The sequence below is a fragment of the Propithecus coquereli genome, unplaced genomic scaffold (genome assembly GCF_000956105.1).
Source record: "Propithecus coquereli isolate 6110/MARCELLA unplaced genomic scaffold, Pcoq_1.0 Scaffold124, whole genome shotgun sequence".
Lineage (NCBI taxonomy): Eukaryota > Metazoa > Chordata > Mammalia > Primates > Indriidae > Propithecus > Propithecus coquereli.
The window spans coordinates 3,293,588-3,311,311 of NW_012136525.1; the positions used below are offsets into that span (position 1 = coordinate 3,293,588).

Below are 17,724 nucleotides of genomic sequence, written 5' to 3' on the forward strand. Positions count from 1 at the left end.
GTTTAGTATTTTTAAAAAATTTTTTAAAATTTCGGCATATTATGGAGGTACAAATGTTTAGGTTATGTATATTGCCCTTGCCCCACCCGAGTCAGAGCTTCAAGCCTGTCCTTTCCCCAGACAGTGTGCACCACACCCATTATGTGTGTATATACCCATCCACTCCTCCCCTACTCCCATCTGCCTGACACCCAATGAATGTTACTACTATATATGCACTTAAGTATTGATCAGTTAATACCAATTTGATGCTGAGTACATGTGGTGCTTGTTTTTCCATTCTTGGGATACTTCACTTAGTATCACGGGCTCCAGCTCTATCCAGGTAATACAAGAGGTGCTATATCATCATTGTTTTTTGTGGCTGAGTAGAACTCCATGGTATACATATACCACATTTTATTAATCCACTCATGTATTGATGCGCACTTGGGTTGTTTCCACATCTTTGCAATTGTGAATTGTGCTGCTATAAGCATTCGAGTGCAGATGTCTTTTTTATAGAATGCCTTTTGTTCTTTTGGGTAGATGCCCAGTAATGGGATTGCTGGATCAAATGGTAGTTCTACTTGTATCTCTTTGAGGTATCTCCATATTGCTTTCCATAGGGGTTGTACTAGTTTGCAGTCCCACCAGCAGTGTAGGAGTATTCCTATCTCTCTGCATCCACGCCAGCGTTTATTGTTTGGGGACTTTTTGATAAAGGCCATTCTCACTGGAGATAAGTGATATCTCATTGCGGTTTTGATTTGCATTTCCCTGATGATTAGAGATGTTGAGCATTTTTTCATATGTTCATTGGCCATTAGTCTATCTTCTTTTGAAAAGTTTCTGTTCCAGTCCTTTGCCCACTTTTTGATAGGGTTGTTTGATTTTAAAGTTACCTCTTTGTAACTAAACTTATTTCTAAATTAAGTTAAAAAATTTTGGAGACTTGTTTGTGGCCTAGTACATAATTTTTTTTTTTTTTTTTTTGCAATTGTTCTGTGTATGTTCAAAAAGAATATATTTTCTGACTGGCCCAGGATTCTATATATACTTGTTGAATTAAGTTTGTTAATTGTGTTATTCAAATCTTCTGTATGTTTATTACTTTTTGTCTGCTTCATCTACCCCATACTAAAAGAGCTATGTTAAATTTTTCTATGATGGTGATGAATTTTTCAATTTCTTTATGTAATTCTGTCAAGCTTTGCTTTATATATTTTGAGACTTTTTTGTTATTAGTTTTTAGAAGTGTTGAATTTTTCTAGTGAATTTTTTCTTTTATGTAATGACTCTCATCATTTTTAACAATGCCTTTTGCCTTAAAATCTGTGTGATATTAATACAGGTAGTCTACCTTTCTTTTGGTTAGTATTTGCTCGATATATATTTTCCATATTTTCAACCTTTCTGAGTGATTTTTAGATGTATCTCAGGAAAGCAGCACATAGCTGGATTTTATTATTGTTCTTTTAAAAGTCATATTTATTGAGGTATGACTTATATACAGTAAAATTCATACTTTCATGTACAGTCCTATGAGTTTTCACAAAAGTATAGTGTCATATGACTACTACAATCAAACTATAGAACAGTTTCAACACCCCCTAAGTTCCTCATGCCCCTTTGTAGTCAAACTCTCCCTTAATCCCTAGCCCTAGTAGCCAGTGATTTTTTTTCTGTTTCTATAGTTTTGATTTTTCCAAAACTCATATAGTAGAGTCTTCTAAGTCTAGCTTCTTTCATTTAACATAACACATTAGAGATTCATCCAGGTCGTTGCATGTATCAATAATTTGTCCTGTTTATTGCCGAGGAGTAGTGCCACAATTTGTTACCCATGCACCAGCTGAAGGAAACTTTGTTATTTCCAGTTTTGGGAAATTATGAATAAACTCATTGTAAACATTCATGTATAGATTTCCCCCTCCTGCCCCCCAATTTTAATTGTGCTATAATACACACAACATAAACTTTACTAGCTTAACCACTTTTATGTATATAGTTCAGTGGTATTAAGTACATTCGTGTTGTTGTGCAACCATCACTACCATCCATCTCTAGAACACTTTTCATCTTGTAAAACTGAAACTCTATACTCAGTAAACAATAACTCCCCACCCTCTCCTTATAGCCCCTGGAAGCCACCATTCTACTTTCTGTCTCTACGACTTTGACTACTCTAAGTACATCATAGAAGTGCAATCATACAATATTTGTCTTTTTGTGATTGGTTGATTTCACTTCGCATTATGTCCTCCAGGTTCATTTATGTTGTAATATATGTCAGAATTTCCTTCTTCTTAAAAGGCTGAATAATATTTTGTATGTATATACCACACTTTGCTTATCCATCGATGGACACTTGGGTTGCTTCCATATTTTAGCTGTTATGAACATAGGTGCACAAATATCTCTTCAAGACCCTGCTTTCAATTGTTTTGAGTGTGCACCCAGAGATGGAATTGCTGGATCATAAGGCAATTCTATTTTTAATTTTTTGAGGAACCACCATATTGTTTTCCATAGCACCTATATCATTTTACACTCCCACCAATAGTGCACAAAGAGTTCCAATTTTTCTACACCGTTGCCAAGACTTTTCTGTTTTTATTTTTTTAATATTAACAGTTGCTGTCCTAACAGGTGTGAGATGTATTCATATATAGGTTTTTGTGTAAACATATGTTTTAAATTTCTCCAGGTAAGTATCTAGGAGTTGGTATGACAAGTGTATGTTCAACTTCATGAGAAACTGCCAAACTGTTTCCAAAGTAGCTATACCATTTGCATTTCTACCAGCAATGCATGAGTTCCAGTGGCTCTGAATCCTTGCCAGCATCTGGTATTGTCAGCTTATTTTAGCAATTTTAATAGATGCATAGTGATATCTCATTATTATTATTGTAATACAACATAATCTTTTCTGTCTTCTTATTGTGAAGTTTTGCCTCTTTTCATTCATTTTATATTAAATATGTTGTTCATATTAATATATTTGGATTTCTATTTACTACCTTATTTTGTGCTTTCTACTGTTACTACTATTTCTATGCTACTTCTTTCCCTACTACCCTCATTGCCTCCCCTATCTTGTTATTGTGCACTATTATTATTATAGTTTTACACAATCAGTGCTTGTTTAGATATGCCTTCATGTTTAACAGAGTCTTTGCTCATAATTTCTCCTTTCATCTGGGTTCAACTCCTATTTTCCTAAAAAAATATCCTTTAGTAGTTCCTTCATTCAGGGCTTGGCAGTGAACATGGGAAACAATACTCCCTCATTCTTGCGTGACACTTTAGCTGGGTTCAGAAGTCTAGAGTCACAGCTATTCCTCATAGTACTTTGAGGAATTCCATTGTTGCTGTTGAGAAGTATGCTGTCAGTCTCATTGTTATTTTTCTGCAGATATTACGTCTTTTATCTCTGTGTACAAGTAATCTCTTTGTTTTTGGTACTTTGGAATTTCCCTCTGTTGTGTCTGGCTGTGAGTTTTATTTTTACTGTCTTGCTTGGGACTTATTGTGCTTCTGGAATCTGATGATTCCTGTCCTTCATCAGATTTAGAAAAATTTCAGCTTTTGTTTTTCTCCTTTGGGAACTATTCGATTTATGTTGGATATTTCTATTTCATCTCTTTTTTTTTCTCTTTACCTTACTTCCATTTTTCTGTCTTTTTATCCCACTGTGTTGCTTTCTGGGTGTTTTGCTTAGATCAAGTGGTGTGCTCATGCTGGCTGTTGAGAACCACTTGTGTGCATCTCTTCCCAGCTCCACACGTGGCAATGTCATGTTGGTGGCTTGAAATTGCTCATGGTGGGAATATTTACACCATGGAAATCAGCAAATGCTACAAATCAGAACTTTGTTTTTTCCTGGAGAGCTGACTTATCAGCACATCACTACTTGGATCTATCTTCTAGTTCACTAATTCCCAACTCTGTCTAATCTGCAGATGATGTCTAACCTGTCAACTGAGAATTCTTATGTCATCGACTACATTTGTAATTTTAGAAGCTAAATCTGGCTCTTTTTCTATTCCATTATTTTTCTTATTCTTTCTTATTCTTTTATCAAGTTTCAATTTCTTCTTTGTAACAATAATTTTCAGTATATTTGTTTTATAACCTCTACATAAAAATTTTATTATCTGAAGTTTTTGTAGCTCTAATCCTGCTATTTTTATGTCTGTTGACTCTTGCTTATAGTAAATTGCTTCCTTTGTTTCATAATTTTGGATTATGAGCTCATCTTTGAAGGGTTTTATGTTAATTTTTCAATATGGACTTACTAAATCTTATGAGAAGTATAAATTGTAATTTCAAATCTATATGAGGGCTTTCCCACAACTACAAATTTTCAGGGAAGACTTTTTTCCCATTCCTATCCAGAGCCCAGACCAAGGTAACAAACTTCCTTTGTTTCCCTTTTTCTCAGAGTGGATTTTTTTCTTGTCAGCTTTCTCATGGAGGGTGTTGTAGTCCTTTAAGGATCCCAGCTTCACAGTGGGATCTCAGGTCCACCTCCCCACAACATGCAGATCCGAGACTCATTTCCATCTCCATGGAGCTGTTAATCCCAAACCCCTTGGTTGGCAAGATTGCCACCCTCACTCTAGTACTCTGTAACCAGAACATCATCACACTTGCCAATTCTGTTTTTCAATTTTCTTCTTATCCTTTTCCTCTTCATTCTTTTTTTCTCTTAAAAGTCCTTCTACTTTTTGTGTGTGTGTGTGTGTGAGATTAGCCATGGATCCCATAAAGTATTTGTCCATTGTAGTGGCACAGTTTTCAGTTTTCAGGTTTTTCTAATCTGCCATATTGCTAGAAATGGAAATCCCGGTCCCAAAATATATTTCTTTCTTATTCCAGGCTTTAAGGCTTAAAAACTAAAAATGAGATCTATGCTATGAGAAAGAAGGTGGTGTTTTTTGGCAAGAAGTCAGGACTCCGGTGATATTTTGGAAATGATCCTCAGAGGACTGGGGGTTTAGTTCTCTGTGATTGGTAAAAACTCAACACTATTTGTCACTAAACAGCTAACCTTACTTCCTGCCTTCTGGGAGTCTTCCCAGCTTGGCTTTAACTCTGGATCTCAGAGAGTTTTCTTTAAACAAGAATATTTGTAATTCTGTATATTGGACAGGCTTATGCATCATTTTAGATTTAGCCCATAAAATTTCACTTCAAAGAAGGTCAGGGCTGAAAAGAGGCCATCTAGTCTGATCCCTTATTTACGCATGAGGAATCGGGCTCAATGGAATGATGGGATCAGCCCAGATACCAGGGTGATAGAAGGAGCTTTCCCCAGGAAACATGAAGCCTCTTCTCTGCCTCTTCCTTAACATGGCCTATTAGAAAGGGTCCAAGCCTGTGTGGTACGGGACGACTGAGTGCCCAGAGAGCACCTGTCACAATGCCTGGCACACAGTAGACACCCCACAAATTTAAATTCTCTTCCCTTTGGCTTCTTTCATATATTACTTTCTTATGGTTGCCATCAAATTACCACCAACTTGGTGGCTTGATACAGTGGAAATGTATTCTCTCATGGTCCTGGCGGTCAGGAGTCTGAATCGAGGTGCTGGCAGCGCCGTGCGCCCTCCAGATGCTCTTAGGGGAGAATCTGTTCCCAGTGTCTTCCAGCTTCTGCACGTTTGCCTTGGCTGTGGCTGCATCGTTCCCGTCTCTGCCTCCGTCTCCTCCTCTGCACGTGTCTTTGTCTGATTTCCCTCTACCTGTCTCTTATAAGGATACATATGATTGCATTCAGGGCCCACCCTGGGAACCCAAGAAAGCGTTTCCTCTCAAGATTCTTAACTTAAGCACACCTTTTGCCATATAAGATAATATTTACAGGTTCCAGGGATTAGGAAGTGAATATATCTTTGGGGGAGCATTCTTTTTTCTGCCTGTGAAACGCTAGATGCCAACTGACTATATTCTAAGGCTTCACTCTTATTTTCTTTCCCCAGGGATAGTTTATTTCTTATTACCAAGTGCATTACTTGACGTTGAAACACGCTTCACTCTTCCAGGCCTGGGTGTGCAAAGAACTGCTCACCTCACTACTGCGAAGGTGATAGGCCCACACCGCCTTCGTGATAAAGATTCAGCGGGGTTATCAGGCAATTACTTTGCAACAGGCCACGTCATCCTGGAGGCCCTCACAGTCTGTTGGAGTCTATCGCGGGCAGCACGAATGCTGTAAGCACTACGGCACAGACCTGTGGGAGCCTGGAGGGTGCAGTGACCAGCCGGTTTAGGTTCCACATCACGTCCTCACCGTCACTGTGCAAAAATATTTTCGGCATCCACAATCCATCAGATAAGAATGTAGAGGTAGGAGGCACAGCCCATGGCTTAAGTAGGGAACTCACAGTGGAATTCGAGATGAACGTAAGCAAAAAGAATACTAACCCAAAGGTGATGAGAGTTCTGGGAGCAGGATGCCTGGGGCACTGCGGGGCACAGGGAAGGGGCACATCCAACCAGGCTGGGGTGAGGAGCGGCTGGGTCAGAAAGGCTCCTGGGGACGGTGGTTCCTGAGCTCCACCTTGAGGAATGAGTGGAGAGAGAGGGAGTAGGGGGAGAACGTTCCACACAGGAGGAGGAGGGCAACACAGGCATGGAGGGGTGTGAGGCGGGATATCTCCTCATCATCTTTTTTTTTTTTTTTGATGTTAAATTTCAATGTGTTTTTATAGTATCTGGAGTTCTTCTTGGTATTGATTTCTAGCTTTTTTTTTTTATTTCAGCATGTTATGGGGGTACAGATGATTAAGTTACGTATGATGCCCTTACCCTCCCTCCCCCCCAAGTCTGAGCTTCAAGTGTGTCCATTCCCCTGGAGGTGCGCATCGCACTCATTGTTTGTGCATATGCCCGTCCCCTCCTCCTCCCTCCCCCCTCCCCCTGCCCAACATCCAATACATGTTATTCTTATATGTGCACTTAGATGTTGATCAGCTAATACCAGTTTGATGGTGAGTACATGCGGTGCTTGTTTGTCCATTCTTGGGATACCTCGCTTAGTAGAATGTGTTCCAGCGCTTTCCAGGAGTATATAAGAGGTGCTATATCACCATTGTTTCTTAAAGCTGAATAGTACTCCATCATCTTTCATGTCATCTCCCTCATTGTAACCTCCCTCCCTCCATCCGCCCTCTCACTTGGAACTCTGCTGACTCCGATGCCCACGCCCTGTGTGTTAGGCTGAGCACCGCACAAAAGGTACTCACCACCGCAAATGCCAATTGTCTAATCTGATAGAGGTTTGATTTGCGTAACAACAGACCTAGAGTTTTCACTCAGAGGTCCTGGGACAGGTGTAACTGAAGCGTCATTTTCCTGAAATTTTGCTCCACAGGGACCTTGACCTCGGACCCCTACGACTTTGCCAACTCGTGGGCCCTGAGCAATGGGGAGCAGCGGTGCAAACGGGCGCCCCCTCCCAGCAGCCTGTGCAACGTGTCCTCTGGGGAGATGCAGCAGGTGGGTCCAGCCCGGCCGGGTGTGGCCTGGATGGTGGGTGACTTCTGGATCTAAGAGGCAAAAGGACTCTGTCTCAGGCCTTCCATCTGGGGAGGAATGGACCTGCCTCCATGGGTCCCCCAGCCCCTCCCCTCTTGAAAACCAACCGTGGCTGGAGTCAGCTCTAATGGTGATACTTTTCTGGGCCTGGAACTCTGAAAACGGGCCTGGACTAACGTGTCGGTGTAGTGAGGCACAGCGCTCAGGACCTGATCACGTCCCCAAAGGCTCTGCCTCCTAATACCACCACCTCGGGGTCTAAGTTCCAACAGAGTGTGGAGGAACACACGCATTCAAACCACAGCGGTGAGTCACTGCACTTTCCTGTTTTGGCCCACTGTCCCCAGATATCTCCATCATCACCTGCCAGGTGTTTGAAATTCTACCAGTAGAAAACCACTTCTTTTTTTTTAAAGTGGCTGTTGTAAATTAGAACTAGGAGGGGAAAGCCTTCTATCCTATCCTACCATATCCTATCCTACCCTATTGTATCAGCAGGAAGGGACGTTGCTTTACAGTTGAGAAAACTGAGTGGAGTCTGGGCTTGAGTCTGGGCCTGAAGTGACACGCGTGGATGTTCTGGTGGCTTCCTGGGGCTGCTGTACCAAATTGCTTCGAACTTGGTGGCTTAAAACAACAGAGGTTTATTTTCTCCCGGTTCTGGAGGCCAGGGGTCCGAATTCAGTTTCCCTGGCCGAGATGGAGGTGGAGATGCAGGTGTTGGCAGGGCCGTGCTCCCCCAGAGGCTCAGGGGAAATCTGTTCCTTGCTTCTCACAGCTTTCGGTGGCAGCCAGCATGCCTTGGCTTGCGGTCACGTAGCTCCAGTCTCTGCCTGTATGTCACATGGCCTCCTGCTCTCCTGTGTGCTACTGCCCGCTGACCCTGGCACGGCTGGGGAGATTTCCCCACCCGCTCCACATGGCCCCGTTGCTATTTACAAGGCAGCTCTGGGAGCAGCTCTTTCCCCTGCAGAGCTGCCTGGGTGGCTCGCCCACCAGGACCTCCGCTTGGAGAGAAGGGGTGGGCGTGGGAAGGGGTCAGGGGACTGCACTCCGCCTCCTGCTATTGCAGGTGAAGATGGCCCTTGTGCCTCTCTGTGTAGGTGTTGGGAGCAATGACACTTTGGGTGGGCAAAGACCTCCGTCAGTGGACATTCCTTCTCCCTCTCAGGGTCAGGCTGTCCTGGGCTGAGGGAGGAGGGAGCAGCCTGGCTCCAATGGAGTTGGACCCCTGTGGGCACAGGCATCACCCTTTTGAGACTGTGCTCAGAGATTCGCTGTCTGGGGAGAAGGGTCCTTGGAGGTGCTGTGAGTCAGCTTCCCTGGGAGGGAGGTGTGTGCACAGGGGCTTGCCCGGAGGCTCTCCAGAGCAGCGCTGCAGGGCTGAGAGGAGCAGAGCTGGGCAGTGGGAGAAGTTGGACTGTGTGGGACAGAGTCGATAGTTACAGGCGGGGCCTCAGCTGACCCTTCAGGGAGCTCTGAGAGCTGGGGCAAGGGGCCCACAGTGACCAGTAGGTCACTGGATGTGGGCTGCCTTTGGGGGAGGAGGAGGGACTCCTTCCTGTGCCTGGGGAGTGACTCAGCTGCGAACCCTCCCGGCCAGCACTCCTGGCGGCTGACGGATGAGTCCTCGGCTCTGAACGGGAACCCACGCTGCACCGGGACGTCCGTGCACAGTAGCTCTACTTGACAGCACCACCTCCCTGTCCCCATGCAGCGAGCAACCACACCATTGAAACTGTCAACTGAAGAATCATGAGGTCCATAAATTTGGAGAGGGGAGCTTTATTTCTTACGAAGGGTTGCAGCCTGCAGACTGGCCATCCCTCAGCCTGGGGACCGTAGCCTCTGGCAGAAACTGGAAGCAGGCACTTAGGGAGGGAAGGGTGGGACAGGAATTTATGCCAAATGGGTTGGCTAAGTATATGTATTTAACACTTTACAGGAGGAACTATGAACATGCACAAAGTGGGGGATGCATGCAACTGTAGTAAGCAAACATGCATGTTACATACATCCTGTGTTCACTTTGGGGTGGGAACTTAACTTTTGAATGCATTAAACTTAGGCTCTATATGTCAAAAGGTGAACTGGCAGGACGCGGAGGCATCCTGTGCGGCCTCTGTAAACTGGCCAGAGCCAGCCTCGGCTGGTGGTCTCTTATCAGGAAGGAATGCCGGTCGGTTATTGTGTCAAAATCACAAAAAGGGAGGGGAGTCCTGCTGGGCTGGTTTCTGTTTAACTCTTAGGAAAGAAAGTCTGGTGGTGGTTAGCGAAGGATGGGGTGTAACGAGGCATGCTCGAACTTCCATCCGGTCATGGCCGGAACTCAGTTTTTAAGGTTTCTTTGGAGTCTCTTTGGCTAAGAGGAGTCCATCTAGTTGGTTGCGGGGCTTAGGATTTTTATTTCTCAAAACCCACAACCATACATGAAGAGGGTGGCCCCTGCCTACACCTAGGACCACTGCCAGGACCAGACTTGGCAGGCTGCAGTCACCCTTGTCTGGGCACGCACGGCTCTGCGGGGCACGGGCACTAGGAGCAGTCACCTGAAGGCACAGCCATCAGTGGGTGGCAGGGCAGATATCCTTACATGAGTTTGTCCATCTGATGAGGAAACCAAAGCCGCAGGAGGTTATGCAACTACTCGATGTCATTAGCTGGTAGGTTGCAGAGTCAGGCCTTGCACCCTCCCTGGGTGTTCTGGCTGCACTGCCGCAGGCCACGCAGGGCGTTTCTAACAGCGGGCCACGCTCCTCGTCAGGCGTTGGGCTCCACAGATTCTTACGGTTTCTTTCAGTTCTAAAATCTTTTATTGTGTGTGTCTGTGGAGTGGGCTAGACAGACAGCACACAATAGGTCTCAATAAATATTCGATGGGCGGATGAAGGCAAGTTGGGTGGCGTTATTTATCTAGGGATTGTGACTCTGCAATAATAATTCAGGCCTGCTTCTTCACTTGCAGGAATATGATTTGCCTAAATGTGCACATAAATAGAGTAATCCAGCCCTCTTCTATTCCAGAAACAAAATAAAACCTCCCTACCTTAGCATGTGAAAGCTTCATTATTAGCCAGTTACATATTCAATGAGCCTTCTGCATTTCATGGAACAATTTGACCTCTGACCAAAGAGCATGTCAGGCCCAGGAAAATATTCTGGGCTGATGCTAAATCCAGCTGCCTAAATTGTGAACACAGACAATTTCCACCTTATAAACAAGCACATTCCAAAAGCCTTTTTTCCCTGGGTTTCCAGGGTTTCAGTGGCGCTGGTTCCTCTGGCTGGTCTGTACATATCTGTGTCACCTGGATCGTAGCCCAGGACAAGCACTGACAAAGGTGGATGAGCTCTAGCACCAGAGAAGAGGGTGCTGTCATGGGGAAGGGAGGAGTTTCCTCTTCTTTCCAGTAAAAGTTCGAAATGTCTGAAGCCTGCCCTTGATAGCCCTTGACCTTCTCTCACCCCTGGGCCTTGGCATTCTGCTTTGGGTCAGGCCATTCCTGGCTTTGCGACTCTGGGCAAGACGTGTCCCTTCTCCACGCCTCAGTTTCCACATATGTAAAACAGTCCTGGGAATAGTAGCTGCCGGGGCCGTTGAGAGGGGGAGAGAGACAGAACATGTGGAGAGCTTAGCCGAGAGGAGCTCAGCTGTATGAGCCATTATTATTACCATTAGTATCATCGCTATCATTTGCTGACCCCGGCATTCTCCTGCTGTCCTGTGTTCCCCACGGTGCTCATGCCTTGAGAGTGGGAGCAGGGAGAAGCAGGCCAAGGTCTGTAATTTAAGCAAAAGCTCCAAAATTCATTTTTTTCTCTTCCCCTTCTCCCAACTATAACCTGTTCCTTTGGGTAGCTGAGCACGGCGTGAGGTTAGAAGGAAGGCCAGGTGCCTAGACATACCCACACAGCCAAGTGGGCGAGTGACAGGGGCCAGCTTTTCTTCTAGAGCTGCTTGTTAGCCCAGATGAATTTCAGATGAAGTACACTCGCGGTATCGTGTGCAGTAAGGAGGAAGGATTGTCGTGATTCCTTTCTCTCCAAATGTATAGCTCTGCTGTTGGCTGGGGGTTCACCCTCTGCTGCGCTTCAGTGTTCTCGGGGCAGCGGTGAGATTAAGGGGGTGGCGCCTCAGTTGGGGAGGCTGGGTAGGGGTGGCCATGGATGCACCTCTAATACTGAAACACGTCTTTGAGAGCTTATTTTATTTTGCAAACACAGTTCAGGGCAGAGCAACCGCTCAACAAGTGTTCCCCTCCCCTGGGAGCAGTACAAAGGAACAAGCTCATTTACCCACACCCAGTGGGAGGTGAAGACAGGGTTCTCATGTGGAGAACCTGATACCGAGGTGGGGGAGGAGGGAGACACGGGACAGGGACAGTGAGGGAGGGGAGGGAGTCCAAGAGATGCCTTGTTTGCCTCCCAGGCACCTTTGTGAGGTTTGCACTTGCTACTCTCTTTGTCTCCTGGGTGCGTTGAAGTGCTTACTCACCAGTGTCCTGGGAGCAGCTTAAGAAACCGGGTACTTAGTGTTGGGGTGAGGTCCCCAACCCCCCACACCTCCCAGAGGCACAAGCTCCTTCCAGCCCAGAACTCCTGGTTTGGGGTTGTTTACCTGAGAAGAGAGGCCGGCATTGTCCTCAGCCAATCAGATTGTGTTTGCCCCACGCCTGGGGCGCCCTCATTGGCCGGGAGCACAGTGACTCATCTCCAGGGAGGTGATTAATGTGGTCCTTTGAATTGTTCACAGCCTGTGGAGTCCCACTGGGTCCCCAGGTCCAGAAGTCAGGTCTGGTAAATGGGGCATTGGTTACGAGTGTTTGCCACTGTGGCTCCGAGGGCACATTTGGGGTGGCAGAGTGTTCTGTGGGGGGGACCGCATTGACCTCAGAACTTCCTTGATACCAGCCAGAATCTATTCCCCCACTTCTCTGGTGCTTTCTGTCTTTGCAAGGCGTAGCAAGGAGTGAGTTCATTCTGAGAGCTAGGTCATATTACTTACTACTTATACCTCGGGGATGAATGTTTCCTTGTTATGCCAACAACACCCAATGCCTCTCTCTGCTGGGACTGATAATGGCTTGTTTGATTGCATGCAAATTTGCAGTTTTTCCAGCTTTTCAAACCGAGGGCAGGACTGCTGGAGTCTGGAGCCCTATGCCAGGAATACTCAAATAATTGATGTTCGTTTGCAGGAAATTCTACTGCACAAAGTACATTTTAGAAAGAAAGATTCTTAGGTCACTTAAAGAAAAATCCGGCCAGTTTGGGGAATGTCTGCAAGGGCTGAACCTTGTAAAGGGGACTTGGCTTTGTCCTGCAGTCCTGTCTGCAACACGAAGTCTGAGACTCCAGGAGGCTGGACTGGGCTGCAGCTAATTAGAAAAAGGCACCTCTTCCTCGAGGCACTTCCCCACCACCTGCTGGGACAGACGTTATACCTGTACATATAATGTACATTTATACACATGTATGTTGTCTACTGTGTGAATGGGAGTCACTTGGCGTGTTGCTGTGTGGCCTGCAGCATGACATGCCATGGCTTTGGCCTGGCTCCCTCTGGGCGATACAGTTGCTGCGACCATCATCACCGTCCTCAGCAACACCTCCCCCAGAGTGGGGGGACTGTCTCCTGCTTTTGCTGCTGCTGCGAGAATGTCGGCTCGCTTCCTTGCTTCTGACCCCAAGAGTTCTCTCCAGATGCCTCCTCACTGTTGATCCCCAAGGTGACCAGTCTTTACTGAGAAAGCTGAATGCCCAGCTATCACTCCACCCTCGGCGAATCAGCCATCAGCAGCATCAGCCTCAGGTGTCTGGAGCAGAAGAAATTTCTTTTCATCCGTGTTAGGAATCGTAGGCTCATAAAAACTCAGAGTTGGATGAGACTGTAGCAGGTACCTAGTTCCACCCCTACCCACTGCATGAATGCTTTCCACACAGAACGCCCAGACAGACAGGTTACGCAGTGACCTTGACTTTAAGAGTAAAGTCTTTGAGACACCCTTGCTGGATCTTTCCAGCCACCTGTGGAGCTCAGCCCTAGGCTGCCCTCCTTGGCTCCCTGGTAAATCCCTCCTTTCTTTTCTTGCCCATTTGAAGCTGAAGCCTGTCCCTTGGTGTTCCTGAATACTGGAGAAACAAGGTCCTTTCTGCCTCGTTTCTCCAGGTCTGACTTAAGAGCTCACACGCAGTTGTACTCCCATTGGTCACCAAGCTGCCCCAGATTTCCTGCTTTGGTGTTTATTAGATGAACACAATCCTTATTTTCTTTTGCTCTTCATGTCTTCACATTTTCTCACCTCCGCAATTATCCTGCAGAACTCTCCCCACCTCCTCTGAAACAGCATGCTGTTCACCTATGACTCCTCTTCCTCCCAGGAGATCACCTGTCCCTCACGAGCTAACATTTGCAAACAGTTGTATGGACTTTGAATAATCATAACATGTCTTCGATGGCCCAAAGAGGCACATAAAACACCCACGCTGTTGGAAACAAAGCAATTCATTCTTCATGTCCTCATTAAATATTGCCCAAGCCTTTTATTTTCAAAGGATGTACCAGCCCTTTCTGCTATTTCTGCTCACGGTCTTGCTGGAGGGGGAGGTTACGGGCATGGAGGGGACAGTTTAAGCTCAGAGGACCTGGCCGAGGTGCCGAGTGCACGGGCTGAGCTGGGGCTCGCTGTCCCGGCCCACTCCTACCATCCCTGCTGCTTCTTCCTGCCTCTTCCATTCACTGCATTGGCAGGTTTGGCCTGGAATAGACTTTTCTTGGCGATTGGGAAGAATTTTGTTACGTTTGTTGCTTGGTAGAATAGTGATTCATAGAGACCGGTTGTTGGGGGAGAGTCTGGCCCAGGGAAGGTCAGTAAATCTCCAAGAAAGACCCTCATAGTGTAGGGTCCCAGAGGAGCTGGTTGTCGATGTGGCACCGCGACCTGGTTTTGCGGACAGAGCGCCCACCGCGATGCCGGGTAATGCTTACCTCAGAGCTGGGATTTGAACACAAGTACACACGTAGCCTTTTCCCTTTCGCGGAGTGAGAACTCTCTCTCCAGTCTCTCTTTCCTGAGCCATGGGTAGGCTAAGGAATGAGGACTTACTCCACGTGCTTTCCTGAGATCCAGGAAACCAAGCGGCAGTTCCTGGTTTGGCTCAATTCTCTGCATGTCCTCGTGTAAGTTCCTTTCCTGCCTTGTTCGCAGTCTCTTCTCTCTACCGTAAACAGAGCTCTGCCGAACACCCACATGGATATGTACCCTTCTCCCGTACGACAACTTTGCTCACCTGAGGACAAGGCAGGAGCAGGGGCAGGGAGCTGCGTGGTGGGACCGTGGTGACCCAGCCACTGCTCCTTACGGGGTCCAGCCTACTGGCAGACACCAGTGACTGCCACGGGGCTTCAGAGGCTGCCCTCGAGTTAAAGAGAACTTGGCCTTGTAGGTCACTTGTTTGACAAAGTGTTGAGCAGGGTTGGATAAGGTCCTAGTACCCAAGCGGTCAGTTCAAAAGCCTCCCTGACCTAACAAGCTCAAAATCCCTAACAAATATTTCCTAGGTGGTTTTCTTTCCCTTTTCCTTCTCCCTGGTGAGGACCAGAACGGGCAAGATCCTGATGGTGCCCATCATTGCATAAGACAATTAAACCATGAAAGAGAACAGCACGAATCTGTTTTGGGCCAGTAAGTGACAAATCACCAAATGAATGCTAAGTGATAGGAAGCTCAGGGGACTCAGCGCCTGTCTCAGAGCTGACTATCTTTCCTTGCTGGGAGCGGGGTGGGTGGGGCACTTCAGACTGGGCTGTTTCTCATCCCCAGAGCTTGGCGCACCCCACACTGGGAGCCAGGGAGTGGCCCCGGGCTCTGTCCTTCCAGCGAGCAGAGCCTGCTCAGAGGCTTCCCAGGTACCCTAGGCAGAGAGTGAAGAGGGTCCTTTGGAAAGCTCCTTGGCCAACGCCGCGATAACACAACTACTTATGGTGCTTCTCATGAGCACTGTACCCCAACTATCTTAGAGAGAGGAATGTCCAACTCTGCAGAAGCCGTTCATCTGGTGGCGATCTATCAACCAGTTTCACGGGGTCTTTGTGAGTCAGAATCTTGGAATGTGGGTGGGAATCTCAGGCCAGCCAGAAGTTATAAATAGAAGTGGCAACTCTCCCCATCCGTCCTTGCAGGCTGGCCAATGGGAACCCGTCCCTGCCACTGGGGTGAATTCTTGAACCCACTACTTTGGAACAGTTCAGGCTCCAGGCGCCTCCACACCTCCTCCGGGGGCTGTCGCAGGGCACCCATCCGAGGGCTGGAAAGATCAGGGCCTGCTGAACAATCTTGCACTTCATACATGGGACTCTCCTCTCTTTGTTCACTTGCGTCCTAGGAGTGCCCCTCCCTTCTCCTTTGTCAGCTGCCCGGAACAAACACAATGGCTGAGCTCAGACCTCTGGCTGCTGCTCTCTCCTCCCCCTGCTGCCACTAGGGAGATGTGCTTGTTTTCTCTCCCCTCCCTCGCACCGGCCTCATGTCTCCGGGGAAGAGGCCTGGTCCTCTTTAATGAACTGAAAATGTGATTAAGATGGGCTGCCACTGGGTCTGCGCAGCCACCCCGGCGTGGTGAGGTCATGGGCGCCGGGGCTGGGGCTGAGGCTGCTGCTCTCTCGCCAGCCCTGGCAGCACCGACAGGAGTTGAAAGAAGACAGAAGTAGTTGATGCCGGGCCCTGGAGCCAAGGAGATGCTAGAAGTGTGCAAATTAGCTGGCCTTGATCTGTGTCCCTGCCAGAATGGCTTAGCAGAGAGCCAAGGAGGAGTCAGTACGGACAGCAGGCAAACGATGGTAGTTACAAGCACTTGATTGCTTTCCCGGCATCATCGCGTTCAGTTTCACTGTGCAGCAGCGGCTAAGGTGGTCCGGGTGTTGTGTCTGTGTTAGATAGGAGTAGGTGCAGCTGTGAGAGGCGGGACACCTAAAGTAACAACGGTTTACACAATGTGGAAGTTTATTTTCCCCTCTCACGTAAAGAAGCTCGGGGTAGGATGTCCCGGGTCTGTGCGGCATCTCATGATGTTGGGATCCAGGTTCCTCTGTGTCGATTCCCACATGTGCTCCAAGAGGGCAGCTCAGGCTTCAGGCAGCACAACCATGTTCCTGCAGTAGAAAGAGAAGGGACTAAGGAAGAAGCAGCTCCCCCGTTTCAGGACATTTCCTGGAAGTTGCACAAGACCCTTCTGCTTATAGCCAACGTTAGTCACATGGCTGCGCCTAGCTGCAAGGGAGGCTGAGAAATGGAATCTTACTCCCAGTGGCTGTGTAAGCAGGTGAAAGTTGAACACTGAGGGTTCTATGACGAAGAAAGAAGGGAAGAATAGATACTGAACAACTTTCAGTCTCTTCCACATATCCCTTTGCACAGGCGAGGAAGCTCGTGTGCAGAGAGGCAAGATAGTTTTCTTTTTTGGAGGGGGGATCGTGAAGAGGGGTCCTCAGTTTCCTTATTTTTTGTTGTTGTTGAGACAGAGTCTCACTCTGTTGCCCAGGCTGGAGTGCAGTGGCATCATTGCAGCTCACTGCAACCTCCAACTCCTGGGCTCAAGGGATCCTCCCACCTCGGCCTCCCAGAGTGCTGGGATTATAGGGCGTGAACCACTGCACCTGGCCGAGATAGTTTCCTTAAAGTCACACACTTTGGAAGCGATGGGTTGGGATTCTAGCCCAATCATGCACCTAAAAACCTGAGCTATATCCACTGTATACACTGCCTTCTAATCCCATCATTAGGGAACAGGGTGAGGAGGGTGGAGCAGGAAGCCGTGTAATTTGTGGTTTGGCGTGGACTCAGGGTGTGCGGCCCTACTTGGTCACTCCATCACCAGGACAGTGTTTCTCAAAGTGTTTAGTCACAGGGAGCCCTTTGCACTCATAAAAATTATTAATGACTTTAAAGAGATTTTGTTTATGTGGGTTGTATGTATCTCTTGATACTTACCATATTAGATATTAAAACTAAGATACTTCCTGAGATCCAGGAAACCAAGCGGCAGTTCCTGGTTTGGCTCGATTCTCTGCGTGTCCTCGTGTAAGTTCCTTTCCTGCCTTGTTCGCAGTCTCTTCTCTCTACTGTCGTGATTCCTTTCTCTCCAAATGCATAGCTCTGCTGTTGGCTGGGGGTTCACCCTCTGCTGCGCTTCAGTGTTCTC

General features: G+C 47.1%; 1 protein-coding gene across 1 annotated transcript in view; it reads left to right on the forward strand.

The window, feature by feature from the left end:
• VWF (von Willebrand factor) overlaps window positions 1-17,724 on the forward strand; it is a 150,183-nt gene that overhangs the window by 13,376 nt on the left and 119,083 nt on the right. The window contains exon 6 of the mRNA XM_012637894.1: window positions 7,361-7,485. Within this exon, the coding sequence (XP_012493348.1) occupies window positions 7,361-7,485 (125 nt within the window). The remainder of the gene's footprint in view (window positions 1-7,360; window positions 7,486-17,724) is intronic.